General features: G+C 38.1%; 1 protein-coding gene across 1 annotated transcript in view; it reads right to left on the reverse strand.

The window, feature by feature from the left end:
• glra3 (glycine receptor, alpha 3) overlaps positions 1-13623 on the reverse strand; it is a 48496-nt gene extending 34873 nt beyond the window's left edge. Inside the window, exon 1 of the mRNA XM_055158267.1 lies at positions 13552-13623. Coding sequence (XP_055014242.1) covers positions 13552-13616 — 65 coding nt within the window. The 5' untranslated portion in view covers positions 13617-13623. The remainder of the gene's footprint in view (positions 1-13551) is intronic.
• Positions 13624-14074: the final 451 nt, after the last annotated feature.

Raw genomic sequence — 14074 nt, forward strand, 5'->3', positions numbered from 1 at the left:
AATCATGTGGATAATTTCAACCCTGGAATTACCAATCTCTACTGAACTAAAGGTAAAAAGAGAACCTTAAAACAACCATTACATGACAACACATGGTAGAACACAGCCAAGAAGACAGTCTAAATGATTACTCCAACATGTGTGAATGAAAGCACAACACAACTCTGGGTATGTTTTTGAGGAGATAACAACATTCTAACATGGCTTAAAGCTCACAAGGGTAAATTTTGCGTAACATCAGACCTTTCATGTGTTTCCTTTCCTTCATTCAGACTCATATTAGTGACAAAAGCCATGTTACTGTATAGTATTAGAGCAGTGGAGCGTTGTATGGGCTGCTGTAGTGAACACACTGTTACATAATGGTCTGAGCCATACTGGGACAGATGTGGTGGTCCTCTGTCTCCTCTCATACACTCATTCACACCAAGATTACATAACCACAGATACTTTAAATTATTCTGTCACCACACCTACAAATAACTGTGACAAGGAATTTACCATTAAAAGTGAACTGTGTACCTTTTTCTGAATAGTCTGTCTCTATGGGAATGGTTTTCTTTGTTTGGAGTGTTCCAAAGTATGGCATTATATGGCAGTAGAGAGGGAGCCCCACTTGCAGCAAGAAAGCATGTCTATTTTTGAGCAATGATAATACCTTTAATGAAATATGTGAAAGATATAAGATGAAAGCTGTACTGTGGAACCTTCCAAGCATCTTCATTGAAACAAGTGGGTAGCAGGTTCTCTCCCAGAAAAGTTACATAGTGTACCTAGGGTAAGTTTAGCAAGAAAAGAGGTGTCAGTTTGTTCAGTAGATTAATAACATAACAATATATTAATAGTGATAAGGTATCAGAGGTCCATAAAAGGTCCTATATACTTGAGTTGTGTTTTGTTTCATTCATTCACATTTCAGTAATCCTGCATTACTAGTCTATTTGTCCAAAGCTCAAAATGCTCTTGTGATGTCACAAAGCAGTTGTTTTTCGAGTTAATAGCTACCTTTTTAACTTTAGTTTAACAGAAATGGGCAATTCCAGGGCTGATCCAAAGGATTCAAGTGAGAGTGTATGGAGTTTAACTTCCTGTATTACCAGACATCACAAGGTGGAGTGGAGTGTTTGCTGTTTGAAAGAAAAACTCAAGTCTAATAAATATGCAGGGTTTGTGTGTTAAACATGTGTGAATCATAGACTGTATAAAGAAGTGAACTAAGGGAGAGTGACGTCACACATAGTGTTCAACTCCATTCAAATGAACCTCGTGATGCTAGGGGTTACAAGGGCAATCAGATCAAAAAAATTTGTAATATAGGCCCTTCAAAATTTCTCATAAATTGATGTTTTAAATATATTTTTGAAGTACATATTTATTTTGTAGATCAGTTGAAGCTGGGGTGGGATCTATACAACTAGGTAAAATTCTTTGTTCAGGACTCATTTCTATCGGACTGAGATTGTGATACTTCCATGACAATTACCTGGTATTTGATTGAAACACTCGAGTCGTCTATCTATATAAAATTTCAACGTATTTAAATTCCAGTCCATTAATGTGCAGTGTCTCACAGTTAGCCTCATGTCCTCTGAAACTTTACAAATTATTCATTGGTGTTTAGCTGCAGCATTTGCCCGACACAAAAACTCAATTCCACAGTTTTGAAACATGTCATGAGCACGAACGTTAAAGAGCATCAAACACATCGCTTCAGAGAGAGAGGAGTTACACTTTAAAATGCACTACCCAAATGCTATATTTAGGCAATGCTAATTTCAAGTTCAAGTTTCAAGTTTCAAACTCAATTTCAGTTCTAGAAAATAGATACTAAATAATGATTCCGATACCACTGTGGATGCCCATGGAATCAAGTTGTGGCTTGGTTATGGACACACCAACATGCACAAGAGTACTACAGCTAATACATAATATTCTTATTGTTTGGCTTGAACTAACATGCTGTTAAACATAATACAAAAATATTTTTTTTTATATAATAAAGTGTTCCATTTAATCTCATCTTGGCTGTTGAAAATGTAAAAAAATCACACAAGCTCAGGTCAGGTCAGGTCAGGTCAGGTTAGCCTTGCCTAAAAGGGGGATTAACAGTGAGGAGGAGAGGGCATTCTCCAGCTTAAACATCTGTGAAGCACTTTTAATATTTTTAACTATTATATAAACTTTGGGGATGCAAATGTCACTGCCAATGTCCATATGTTGAAAAACCTCTTTTCTATAAGTGTAATCTATCATTTTCAGCTATTTTCACCCGGTTTTACCTGGGTTTAATTTGGTAAACATATTATATTCACGGTTGCCTGGAATCCATAATACACACTTCTTCAATACTTTAAGATGTGAGTCTGGTGACTCTCCCTGTGTCAGATGGGGTGATTGACAAGGGTCGGGGACGAGCATGGTCCATCCAAACGAAGGAAAAAAAAATTCCCAAAGGACTGAAAAACATAATAATAATAATAATAATAATAATAATGCATCAGTTTAATACAGCGCTTTTTTGGACACTCAAAGACGCTTTACAAAGCATTATTCATTCACTCCATACCTGGTGGTGGTAAGCTACTACTGTAGCTACAGCTGCCCTGGGGCAAACTGATGGAAGCAAGGCCAGGCCCTGCTTAGCTTGAGATCTGACAGGATCAGGGTTTGACAAGCCGGTATGGCCACAAAACACAGTGGATTTCTGCAGAATCAGTGACCCAAGCACTAAACTCTGTTAATCTGAGATGAGATAAATTATTTTATAGTATTTATAAATCACAGCTAACCAATGAGCTCCTTCATTTCACTTAAAAAAATCATTTAAGTGGATGATTATGTTTGATTGTGTCTACGACAGAAAGCGTGTGGACGAGACTGATATCAATCTGTACAAAAAATAAACAGCGATATCACTGTGGATTTGACAAGCAATATTCATGGGGAATTCATGATCAAATGACTAATAAAGAAGTTAAAATAGCCTACACTATATCCTATCAAAGGCATTACAAGTGTCCAAATATAACCTGTCCTTTGACGTATCACCGTGTGGACTATTGGAGCTCCTGTTTCGTGTAATCAGAAATTGGTTTAACACACACTTCACAAACACTCAATTTCCCAGGAGGCTTTGGGGCCTAGTTGATCTGACAGCTTTGAACAGGGTCGACTGGTGCCTTTAGCCAAATGTTCACTTTGAAAGGCTGCCCTCCTCCTCCACCTACTCCTGACAGCTGTGGTATTCATGGGTTTCAGATGACATCACATTCACATTCCAATAATATTCAATAGAAACGGGGGCAGTATTAAAATGCATTTCTTTGCTGTAATACAAGAATTTAATGGGTCTAGTCAATGTTTTAATATTTCAAAGTACAATTTAATCAGAAATCTGGTTCTTTTTTTTAAATTTTTATTCTTGCTCCCCATTTGAGAGTGTAAATTACATCATCATAGAATCTGAAAACCACCAAATCATGGGTTTAAAAAGAGGCCGAAATTACAAAAGGTACAAAATTTTTCTATAAACGGGCTACTTTTTCTCTATTTTTGCGGATTCACTTCCTGTGAACTCAAACTCACTGAATTAGATTTCGATGCAGGGCTATTTCATGTCATTACACACACTTAACACTCAATGCAACAGAACAGAAATAAAAGATCTCTGTCCCCAACTTAATTATATCAATTACTGTAATGTGAATCAGACTAATTACAATCATTACACAAGTACAATTACACGGGACATTTTAATCTCCTCTTAATCACTTGTACTGGCTCAGATCTCACAGCAGCTGCTCTGATACGGCTGTTTATAACCTGATTTGAACCAGAACAAATCAAATATTTACTACGGACATTTCCCCTGAGAGGCCTGTCCACCGGAGGGCAGACATGAGCGAGCATGTCCCGGAGCTAGCACGAACGCATGAAAGAGTGATTAGCATGGCAATAAGCGACATGACACTAGCAAACGAATGATTCACTCAAGTTATTGGTAGTCATGTCCTTAGGGGTGAAAACTGTTGAGTCGGCGTAATACCCCATTTATCCAGCAGTGGTCCATGGTGGAAAAGGTTTCAAAGGAAGTCATCTGGACACTGTTTCTGAAATCATGACTTTTTGACTTGAAGATGAGCGCATGGTGAGTCCAAACTGATATCTTCCTGTATGTTTTAAGATATTTTCTGGATATCAGTCTGGTCTCCACTGATTCCATCGCATCTTGAGCCAGAACCAAACATGATCGTACAATCATATTTGTTTAGTTCAGTGATGCATGTGAAATGAAGAAGCTCATTTGTCATCTGTCATTTACAAATCAAATTACATGTCTCTCACCTCAGATTTTTTCACTCCCTTGTGATATTTTTTTTTTCTTTTTCTCTAAAGCAAGGGTCTCCAACCTTTTTCCTCTGGTGAGCTACTTTTACAAAACGAAAATGCCAAAGAGCTACTAGTTTTAGCCTTAGATGAGGTACAGTTAAATATGTATAAAACAAACCATTATCCATTTATTAGTGTACGAATTTAGAAATCAAAATGAAACATATACAATGGTAATTGTACGCATTTATTTAATTAATCCAGTTTTACTTATTCAGTACAATAAGTGTAATTCTGAAATTCCTTGGTGAGGTACTTGGAAGGGGGTGCAGAGCTACTGGTAACTCCCGAGCTACAGGTTGGAGACCCCTTCTCTAAAGCATCCAATTTGTTTTTATACATATTTACCATACATGTCCCTGATTTTCTAATCCACCTGTCAATCATGCCCATCTGAAGATTCACCAGTGACCAGACTCACATCTTTGTAAAGTATTGAAGAAGTGTGTATTTTGGATCCCATGCAAACAAGGTAAAAATAGTGTGCAGGCGGAAAGTAAGTTGAAGTACAAGTAATTATCTAGGCCCTAATCAACTATTTCACAGATTTTGGTTCCACAAAGTGATATTGTTTAAAATGCTCTATATCATGATAGATTGTGTACTGTACTCTTGATAAATCCTCCTTTGACTTTTACACACACTTGTATATTACTGCAGTCTTCCCCTCACACACACAGGTCCGTAGCAGTGATGTGTCCTCAGAGAGCTGTTACTGAGCTGATCCTTTTAGACTCAAATAAATTCAGATTATTTTGGTCCCAAACATCCATCTTTTATGTGGCTCCTCTGAATAAATCTAACTCAATATTTAAGCAGCTCTGACTCCCACGTCTCTCACCCCCACTCGACCACAAGACTGGGGCCACAGAGCTGAGCAGAGCAAAGAGACAGACTCTTTGAATCTATGTAAAACTCTATGTGAAAACACTGACCTCTGCCAAGGCACTAGCTCTACCTCGCAACAACAGGATACAGAGAAATCCCCTATCCTGCAATCAAGTTATTTATATTTGGTTCTTATGTTCACTGTTTCAGAATAAAAAGGAGTTTTATCTTTGTCTTGTGAAAACTTTATTAAATTTATTTAATTGAAGTTTATTTAGCCAGGATTTGGAATCTCCAATAGTCGAACCTGAGACCTTCTCACTGTGAGCACTCTGGAGATTGATCTGACAGGTAAGGCATGTACATTTCAAACTCCCACCCCTGCAGCCAGTTATCCTGATTCATCCGCCGGTTTTACTTCATTTCACTTCGTACAACCCATCTGACCTCGCAGCCTTAGATTTCGTTCGCTTGATGGTAGGCGGGTACTTTTTATCATTCAACCATTCACTTGCTGCTATTTGGTCATGAGGTATGTAATGTGCTGCTAACGGGGCTAACTGGTATATTAAGCTTTTCCTAAATCCCGTAGGAAGAAGGGCAATAATGTCTTTCCCCTTGATAAAATTCAACATTTATTCCGGCTTTAAATCCTCGATCTTGGGAATTGTTGACAACACTGAATATATGGCTCTTCGCTGATTGGCTGGTGTCCGCTTGCTCTTCCTGGGTTTTTGCGACCAGTCTATTGTATTCTGATTCCTGACCTAGTTGTTGGAGAGAAATCAAATTGAGCAAAGGCACTAGGTGGTGCCAGACTGACTAGCAGCCAGTTGTTTCTAACCATAAACACCTGGCTACACAGGGCAGTCCTGTGTGATGTCATGTAGTACTTGAAATTGGAGACCACTGAAAGCATCTCACAGTTTATGTACATAAAGCTACAAATTTACCTAGTTTGCACAAAAAATACCAAAAAGGCCTAGAAATAGTAGAGAGTACTATTAAAATACCATGTGCTCTTTTCAAAAGAAAAAAGTAAATTGATAAAGTAGACTATAGGCCAAAACCCATCTAATATACAAAGCCATTTTCATTTGATAAATAAAAGTACAAGAAGACATGTTTGTTTCTGTTGAAATAATGTTCAAAGTGTCAGAAAAATGTAAACTGTGAGAAACATTTGGACAGAATCCTCTCTAGTGTGGAACTGTCTAAAATAGTGTTCACTACTTCTTATAATTTTCAGCACATTTTTTAACTTTTCTTCACAAATTGCTTCTTGGTTGGTGTACAATTTATATTTACAACAGTTATAATCCCGACCAGATTAAGTCAAAATTAGATAATCACCAAAAAAAAAAAAAAAAAAAACTGTCATATGCACTTTAAAAAGCTTTCCATCCCATCTTAACAGTGAAATAGGCTCAGTTTGTTACATAACCCGTGTCTTATTATCTCACTGACGTGTTTACGCTCTGTGCCCTCTGAGGAGACCCGCGCTGGAGGACATAAAACTCACTAAATGTTTTCTTCAGAGGGTCCACAAATAGCCCTGCTCCTGACCCCGCTGGACTCTCACGCCCCCTGGAGAGTGGAGGAGGACCACAAGTGGAACTATTTCTCCTGTTTTTGTGTCAGATCAAGTTTAAGTCTGGACTCATGACTCAACCTCTTTAAAGAAAATACATCAGTGAGAGTGAGCATGACAAAAGCCAAAATTCAGAATGACAAAACAAAAACGTATATATGTAAGTGCTGTAATCTCAAATTAATAAGAATTACAGTTTAAAGGTCCTATATTACTCAAAATGGACCCTTGTGAGCTTTAAGTCATGTTATAATGCTGTTCTCTCATCTAAAACGTACTCGGAGTTGTGTTTGTTTCATTCACCGATATTTGAGTAATGCTGGTTTATTAGTCTGTCTATATCTCCAAAATTCCAAATGCTCTGTTCCATCCTGTGATGTTATGAAGCAGTAGTTTTCAAGTAAACAGCTTTCACCTTTAATTCAGTACAGATTGGACATTCCAGGGCTGAAAAAGAGGAGTTTGAAAACACAGTGGAGCACTTCCTGTATTACCAAATGACATAAGTTGGAAGAGAATGTTTTCAGTTTGAGAGAAGATGTCAGCCAAAATATGCAGGATTTGTATGTTAAACATCCTGTCAAAGTGCATCCATTTCATATTGAAGGGACTCTCATTCTTCTGTCACTTAAACTTATTCCAAATGTTAGTATCTGTTAAGAGATGTATTCTGGCAGAATCTGGGTTGTTGTGGAGTTTTGCAGTAAAAATAGCCCTTTCTTTAGGCCAAATGTGCAGAGGTCCATGTGACTGGGTGTCCAGCCCTGCCCCAGGACCAGAGCAGGAGCTGGGGCTGTGTCAGGAGGAAGGTGCAGCTCAGACTGGACAGATGGAAACAGGGAGAGGGGCTGTACTCAGAAGTATAACAAAGGTAAATAAGCTCATAGGTTTTTTTGTACTATTTGAAGAAAACTGGAGTTGAACGACTTTGGAAATAATATCAGATTGCATTTTTCTGACATGCTTTGCATTTGTGATTAGATTTGGGATAGAAGATAGCAATTCACATTTTAAACAAGGCCCAGATGAAATGACAAAAGACTGAATTATAATGCTTTAATAATAACACATTAATCTTATATAGCGCTTTTCCAAATGCTTAAAGTCGCTTCACAATTTCGTGCATTATTCATTCAGTCAGTGCTTGATGGTGGTAAGCTATTATTGCAGCCACAACTGCCCTGGGGCAGATTGGCAGATGCGACAACCATCAACACTCATGCTCACACGACTTTCATACTAGTAGGCAATATGGTTAAAGTGTCTTGCCTAAAAACACGCTGGGGTGCAGGTAGCTACTGGGATCAACAGCAACAAGGCTAGAAAATGCTACCAGTACCAAGGAAAAGAAAGAGCTGCAGTTAATCTTAGAGTGAAAAATTGCTAATACTTTCATTTTACCATGTTTGTCGTTTTTTACAACTGCCGTCCCACTGTGACTCCTGATTTTCCAAGCATTAACCAGGCTCGGCCTTGCTTAGCTTCTGAGATCAGACGACATTAGACTTTAACAAAGGTTGGCACACCTGAATTATGTACTGACACACTGTGGAGGAATTTATGGGAACTGTGTCCATACTAAAATTTCAAACTTGATTTTGAACATACAGAACGGACTGGAAACCATGATGACAATTAAAAAAACTCTCTAGACCTCAGTCGTCCAGGTAGGTTTCATTGTGGTCCATGGGCACATACTAGTCTATGTGCTCTTTCTTGTTCTGATACAGCTCAAGGTTCCTTACTATCTTGTGAATGTGACTTTTTTTTAGTATCCATCCCTCCTCAAATGCGTATCTCTAGTATGATTTTTGACACCTTTGACAACCGAATTCCCTATAGCACAAAGACGAGGTGCACTTGTCAAATACTGATCCCCAAAAAGATCATTTAATTTAATACATAGTAAGTCAATAATAATCATCATGACAGGCCTAACTGTGGTTATATTTGTAGACATATTGAGCAGCCTGAGGACAAATCAAAATCATGCTGTCCTTGATTTCTTTTGAATTCTAACAAACTAGAGAAGCACAGACAGATGCAGCTGTGAAACATTCAGGAGGAGAGCTCAGTGTCACCATCAAAACACAATCAACCCAAATTCAACAGTTTAGCATAGGAAAGGCTCACAGTTGTTCAGCATATTACACTATTTTCTGATCCATGGTATAATATTGTTTCCTCATCACAAACAGACCTTGAGTTGTGTTTTGATTCATTCATACATGATTAACGCACAAACCTGCATATTTAGGCTGACTTCTTCCCTGAGACAGAAAACTACAGCTTCATAGCATCAAGTGGAATGGAGCATTTTGAGCTTTCGAAATGTAAACACACTCATAATAAAGAGTTACTCAGACGTGTGTGACTGAAACAAAACACAACTCCGGACATGTTTTTAATGAAGTAACAACATTATAACATGACTAAAATCTCACATGAGTCAGTTAATACGTAGACATGTCTGACTGAGAATTTCTTCAGTCATCTATACATCAGCTGAAGTGGACTATTTTGTAATGACACTTGAAGATTTGTTTACAGAGAAAAAAAGAATTGAAGTGATAAATTTGAATATTGCATTGAGGAGATGCACCATCTGGCATTACCCAAAAATGTTGAATATTTGATAAACAAAAACCTGTCCTGAAATGGCACTGAATATTCTCACTTTGAAGGTAGAGCTCATTATACTGATACTGAACGGAGAAATAAGGCTTGCGGTTTATAATCTAAAAGTTAATCCAGAGCTCATGACACACTCAAATATGTCACAGAGATAACAAAATAAACAACTAAAAAAATGAACCGTGATTTATAAACACAATTTCATCTTACTTAAAAGTCAGAAATAACTTTTTTTAAGTGATAAGTAAAAATACTCAACTCTAAAGATGGTCTATTTTATGTCTAATGAAGTGATATATGACTTTTTAATGGCCACACATTTTATTACAGTAGGCTAATAGTAGGTGTGTAATGATATCCAAGTCTCACGATACGATCTTGTCACGGTATGAACTTCACGGTACTATATTTATTGCGATATCGTGGGAAAGCTCATGATATGGTGGCGAGGCTCACTATTAGGAATATAACAATATCCAGATCTCTCAGTTTTCACAATATACATCTCAGTGTATGATATTTATTGTGATATTTTGTTGAGGCTAACAAAACTGTTAATATGCTACTTTTTCCTCTTAAAATGCCATGACAAGAGTTAATCCAAAGAACTAAGACTTAAAAGTGCTTAGGACTCTTATTTCTTCATGTAGTCTACACTGAAACGGAGCAAAGGATCATGGTCTATGTAGTTCCCTCTGTCATTTTTAAGCTACTGCTGCACCATAACCCTTAATGTAAGCAAAAAGACTTGTAATTCAATATATTGTGATGGTCCACGATATTATTTTGAGAACATTGATGATGCGATATCACGATATTTTGATTATTGTTACATCCCTAGCTAATAGTATATAGTAAATTACTGTATAGAGTTGTCAAAAGTATCGAAAATCAAATACTAATCTATACTAAAACTAGTATCAAACTAGATTTCAGTTGAACATTGATACTAAAAAGAGTCACATTCATTGCACAGAAATGAACCTTTCCTGAATAGCTTTAGAATGGTATAAGAGCACATATACTAGTACACGCCCATGGACCAACATGGAACCAACCTGGGATTACACAAATATAAGACTGCATGGTAAAACAAAGTACTATGATTTAATGTTGAAAATCACATTCTATTGTCTAATCTAAAACACAGACAAAAGATTCAATTGTTGCATATTGTTTATGATGCTTTTATTTTTTTGTAATTTTTTATTTTTTATTTTTTTGGCCAAGTAGTACGATTCTAATGGGGAATGAGTTTTTTCTGATCTGCCAGTTAGTGCAATAAAGCTCTACTGAACACCCAAATGGACTATATTTCATTGTTCAATTGACAATTACTGTATATAGTTCACCAGAGTCAACAATATATTTCCCTCTGCTCTTCAGAACTGACTATAAACCGCCTACTGAAGATCAGGAATGTTTAGGTGTTTTGGGGTCTAATGCCGATAATTTGTGGATTAGTGGGGGGGAAGTGGAGACTGGGAGTCCTGGGGTGAATCTAATTGAAGTAGATTGCATCGCCTTCAGGTTCATCACTGAAACAAAAGTGGAATCCACCCTTGGTTTTATTTTTCTTCATTTGTTTCCTGTTTGCTGAGCTCCTGGAGGTCTCATGATGGCTGTCTCTGATTCGTCTGGTATTTCGGCAAAGAATCGAACACTTGGTTTGGTGTTTTCTGGCTCGGATGTTGAAGATTTCGGTGGTTCTTCATTGGGGCCGGTGTTGTGGGATGTGTGATGGATTAGTAGAGCTTGTAACCTCAAAGTTTGCCCAAGTTTTTCTTTTAAGACGTTTCTGTTACTGAAATGACATTTGTACAATCTTTGGTGTTGTCAGCACCCTGTTCTCCTTCAGTCAGGCGGATGGCAGGAATCTGAGGCCCATTCTTTACTGTTGGGACCTGAGTTGCTTGAGGTGTGTGAACAGTGGAAAGATGTCTCGGTGGTTTCCATTCCTCCTCATGCTTTGGAGCTAGTTTCTCTTCACAGCGTTCTGCTGGAGTCTTGCCTGCTTTTCTTGCAAGACACCTGGGTGATTTCTGTGCTTTTGGTGGGTCAAAAGGATACTCCTCGATAACCTCAGGCTTTGGTGTGGGGTCCAGAACATTCAAAGACTCACTCTTGCAGCCACCTGTCTTTCTTGCGAGATGCTTGGTTGATCTCTGTTTTTTTGGTTGGTCAGAAGGATACACCTCAATTGGCTGAAGGGGTTTCACCAATTTTGTCCAAGCATTATCAAGCATATTCCTACGTATCAAAATCAACTTTGTAATTTTAGTATTGTTACAGCACTAGCGAGCTAAATTAAATTTCAGAAATTAACTTTTTACTTTTGTAAAAATAACAAAATGTAAAATGTAAAACTAAATGTGAAATAACTGATACCGTTAGTTGGGGAAATCTTTTAATATCACCGATACCAATATTGGAATTGATATATTGCTGAATAAGTAAGAGCTTTATTGTCTTCAAATCTTTTAGCTTGAGAAAGTTGAATATATTTCATTTGATTTCTTATATTATGACTTTTCAAATAGCAATTTCATTTCTGACTAAAAATTCTACTTGTGACTTCTTTCTTAAACTTTGCACAGACTTTAGGATAAAAAGCAGGATCTGAAACATCAAAGTCGGGTTAAATCTTCTTACAGGGTCACGCTCGGGCTCATATACAAACCCTAACCGGCTTATTGTTTGTCAATGGCTCATACGCTGCTCTTCAATCTCCTCTCTCACTCTTTTCTCTCTCTGTTTCTATCTCTCCATTTCTGTCTCTCTTCTCTCTCCCCTCTCTCTTCACCCTCTCCGTCTCCCCTCTCTCTGGGTAACCTTGTTGCTACTCTCGCTCTCCCTCTCCTGTCTGCCCCATTCCCCTTCTCCCTCTCTGTCTCTCCTCTTTCTTTCTCAATCCCCCCTTCCCCATGCTCTCTCTCTCTCTTCTATTTCTCTGGCAACTCTCTATTCTCTCCCTCTCTCATCTGACCACTCCTCTTCTCTCTATCTCTTTTTACATCTCTCTTCCTCTCTTTCTATCACTCTAGCCTCTCTCCTAACACTCTCTCTGACTACCGCTGTCACTCTCTTCCTCTATTTTTCTTACCATTTCCCTCTTTCCTCCTCTCATGCCTCACTCCCTCTCTTCTCTCGTGTCTATTGCTGCTGTCTCTCATTTCTCTTCTTTCCTCCTCTGTCTCTCCTCTTTCTCTCTCTCTCTCTCTTTCTATCCCATCTCCCCGACTCTTCTTCTTTCTCTCTCTTTACTTCTCTTATACACCCCTCTGTCTCTCTTTCTTTATCCTGAAAAAGTTGAATATATGTCTCATACTATAATGGGATCATTACGTTCTGTGCATGTTAGTGAATGAAATATTATTACACACTCATTCATACTCAATCACATGCAAATAGGGTTGTCAGAAGTATCAAAAATGAGAAACTAATCGATGTTAAAACTAGTATCGGAACTAGATACTCATTTGAGCAAGTACCGATACTGAAAAGTAGCATTTACAGGACAGATATGAAAGTTTCCTGAATAGATTTAGAATGATTTTGAGCTGTATCAGAACAAGTATAAGAGCACGTAGACTAGTAAATGCTTATGGACCACTGTGAAATCTACCTGGACTGACCTGGACTGAGGGATTACACAGATATAAGACTACATGGTAATATAAAAGAAAGAACTACAATTTAATGTTCTATTGGTTAAATAAAGTGTTTTTATAATCATTGTGGCATCAGATTGTATTCAGTATCAAGTTTATCCCTTAGTATTGAAACGAGTTAGTATCGTGACAACACTGTATACAATCAAAGAAAGTGACTTGCCCATGAGCACAAATGTCAGGATATGCACTTCTGAAAACAGGAATAGAACCATTAACTAGGCTACTGTTTGCGTTATTAAAGAATGCAGAAATGCTATTCTACCCTTTATTAATTTGTGAGACAGTTTGGATAAATATTGTTCTTATCTAAAAAAAAAAAAAGTTAGAGTTGCTAAAATATTCCCAAATGTGAGATAGTTTATTCTATAGTTTTTTGTTTCTCCTCTAATTTGGTTGTAACGTCCTCAAGTAACATCTAACATCCAGAGCACTTACCTTATAAAAAGCAGCATTTTCAGAGCTCCCAGAAAACCAACAAACAGACACCGTCTCCTGCGCATCTCTCCCCCGAACGCGCGCTCCATCTTCGGCTTCTCCGCTCCTCTCCTCCCGCTCCTCTCCTCCAGAAGCGCTCAACCAACGCAACTTCCAAACATAGTGCAACAACAGGACGGAAAACACGCGCCTAGTCCCCCCCAAACAGTTCAGTTTACAGTGAAATCCGAAGGGAAAGGACTCAAACTTAAGTTGTCATAACAGATTTCGGCATAAAAATGCGTAAAGTAAAAAGGGGACGAGAGGGTGCAGAGGTTCTCGTCTCAGACAGCTGTTCGCGTGCTCTGGGCTCGTTCTCTGCCCTCGTGAATCACAGGATCACTAAATCCCGCCCCCTCTGCCCCTACTGGGGTTCAGATGATTGACAGATGGTTCGGCCAATCGTACACACGCTTAGTTAAAACGTACGTAATGTTGGATGTCCTCAAATGCATCCCCCCCGAGACTAAAGCATTTTATTATC

The sequence above is a fragment of the Boleophthalmus pectinirostris genome, unplaced genomic scaffold (genome assembly GCF_026225935.1).
Source record: "Boleophthalmus pectinirostris isolate CB_2022bp ecotype Guang Dong unplaced genomic scaffold, ASM2622593v1 HiC_scaffold_22, whole genome shotgun sequence".
NCBI lineage: Eukaryota > Metazoa > Chordata > Actinopteri > Gobiiformes > Gobiidae > Boleophthalmus > Boleophthalmus pectinirostris.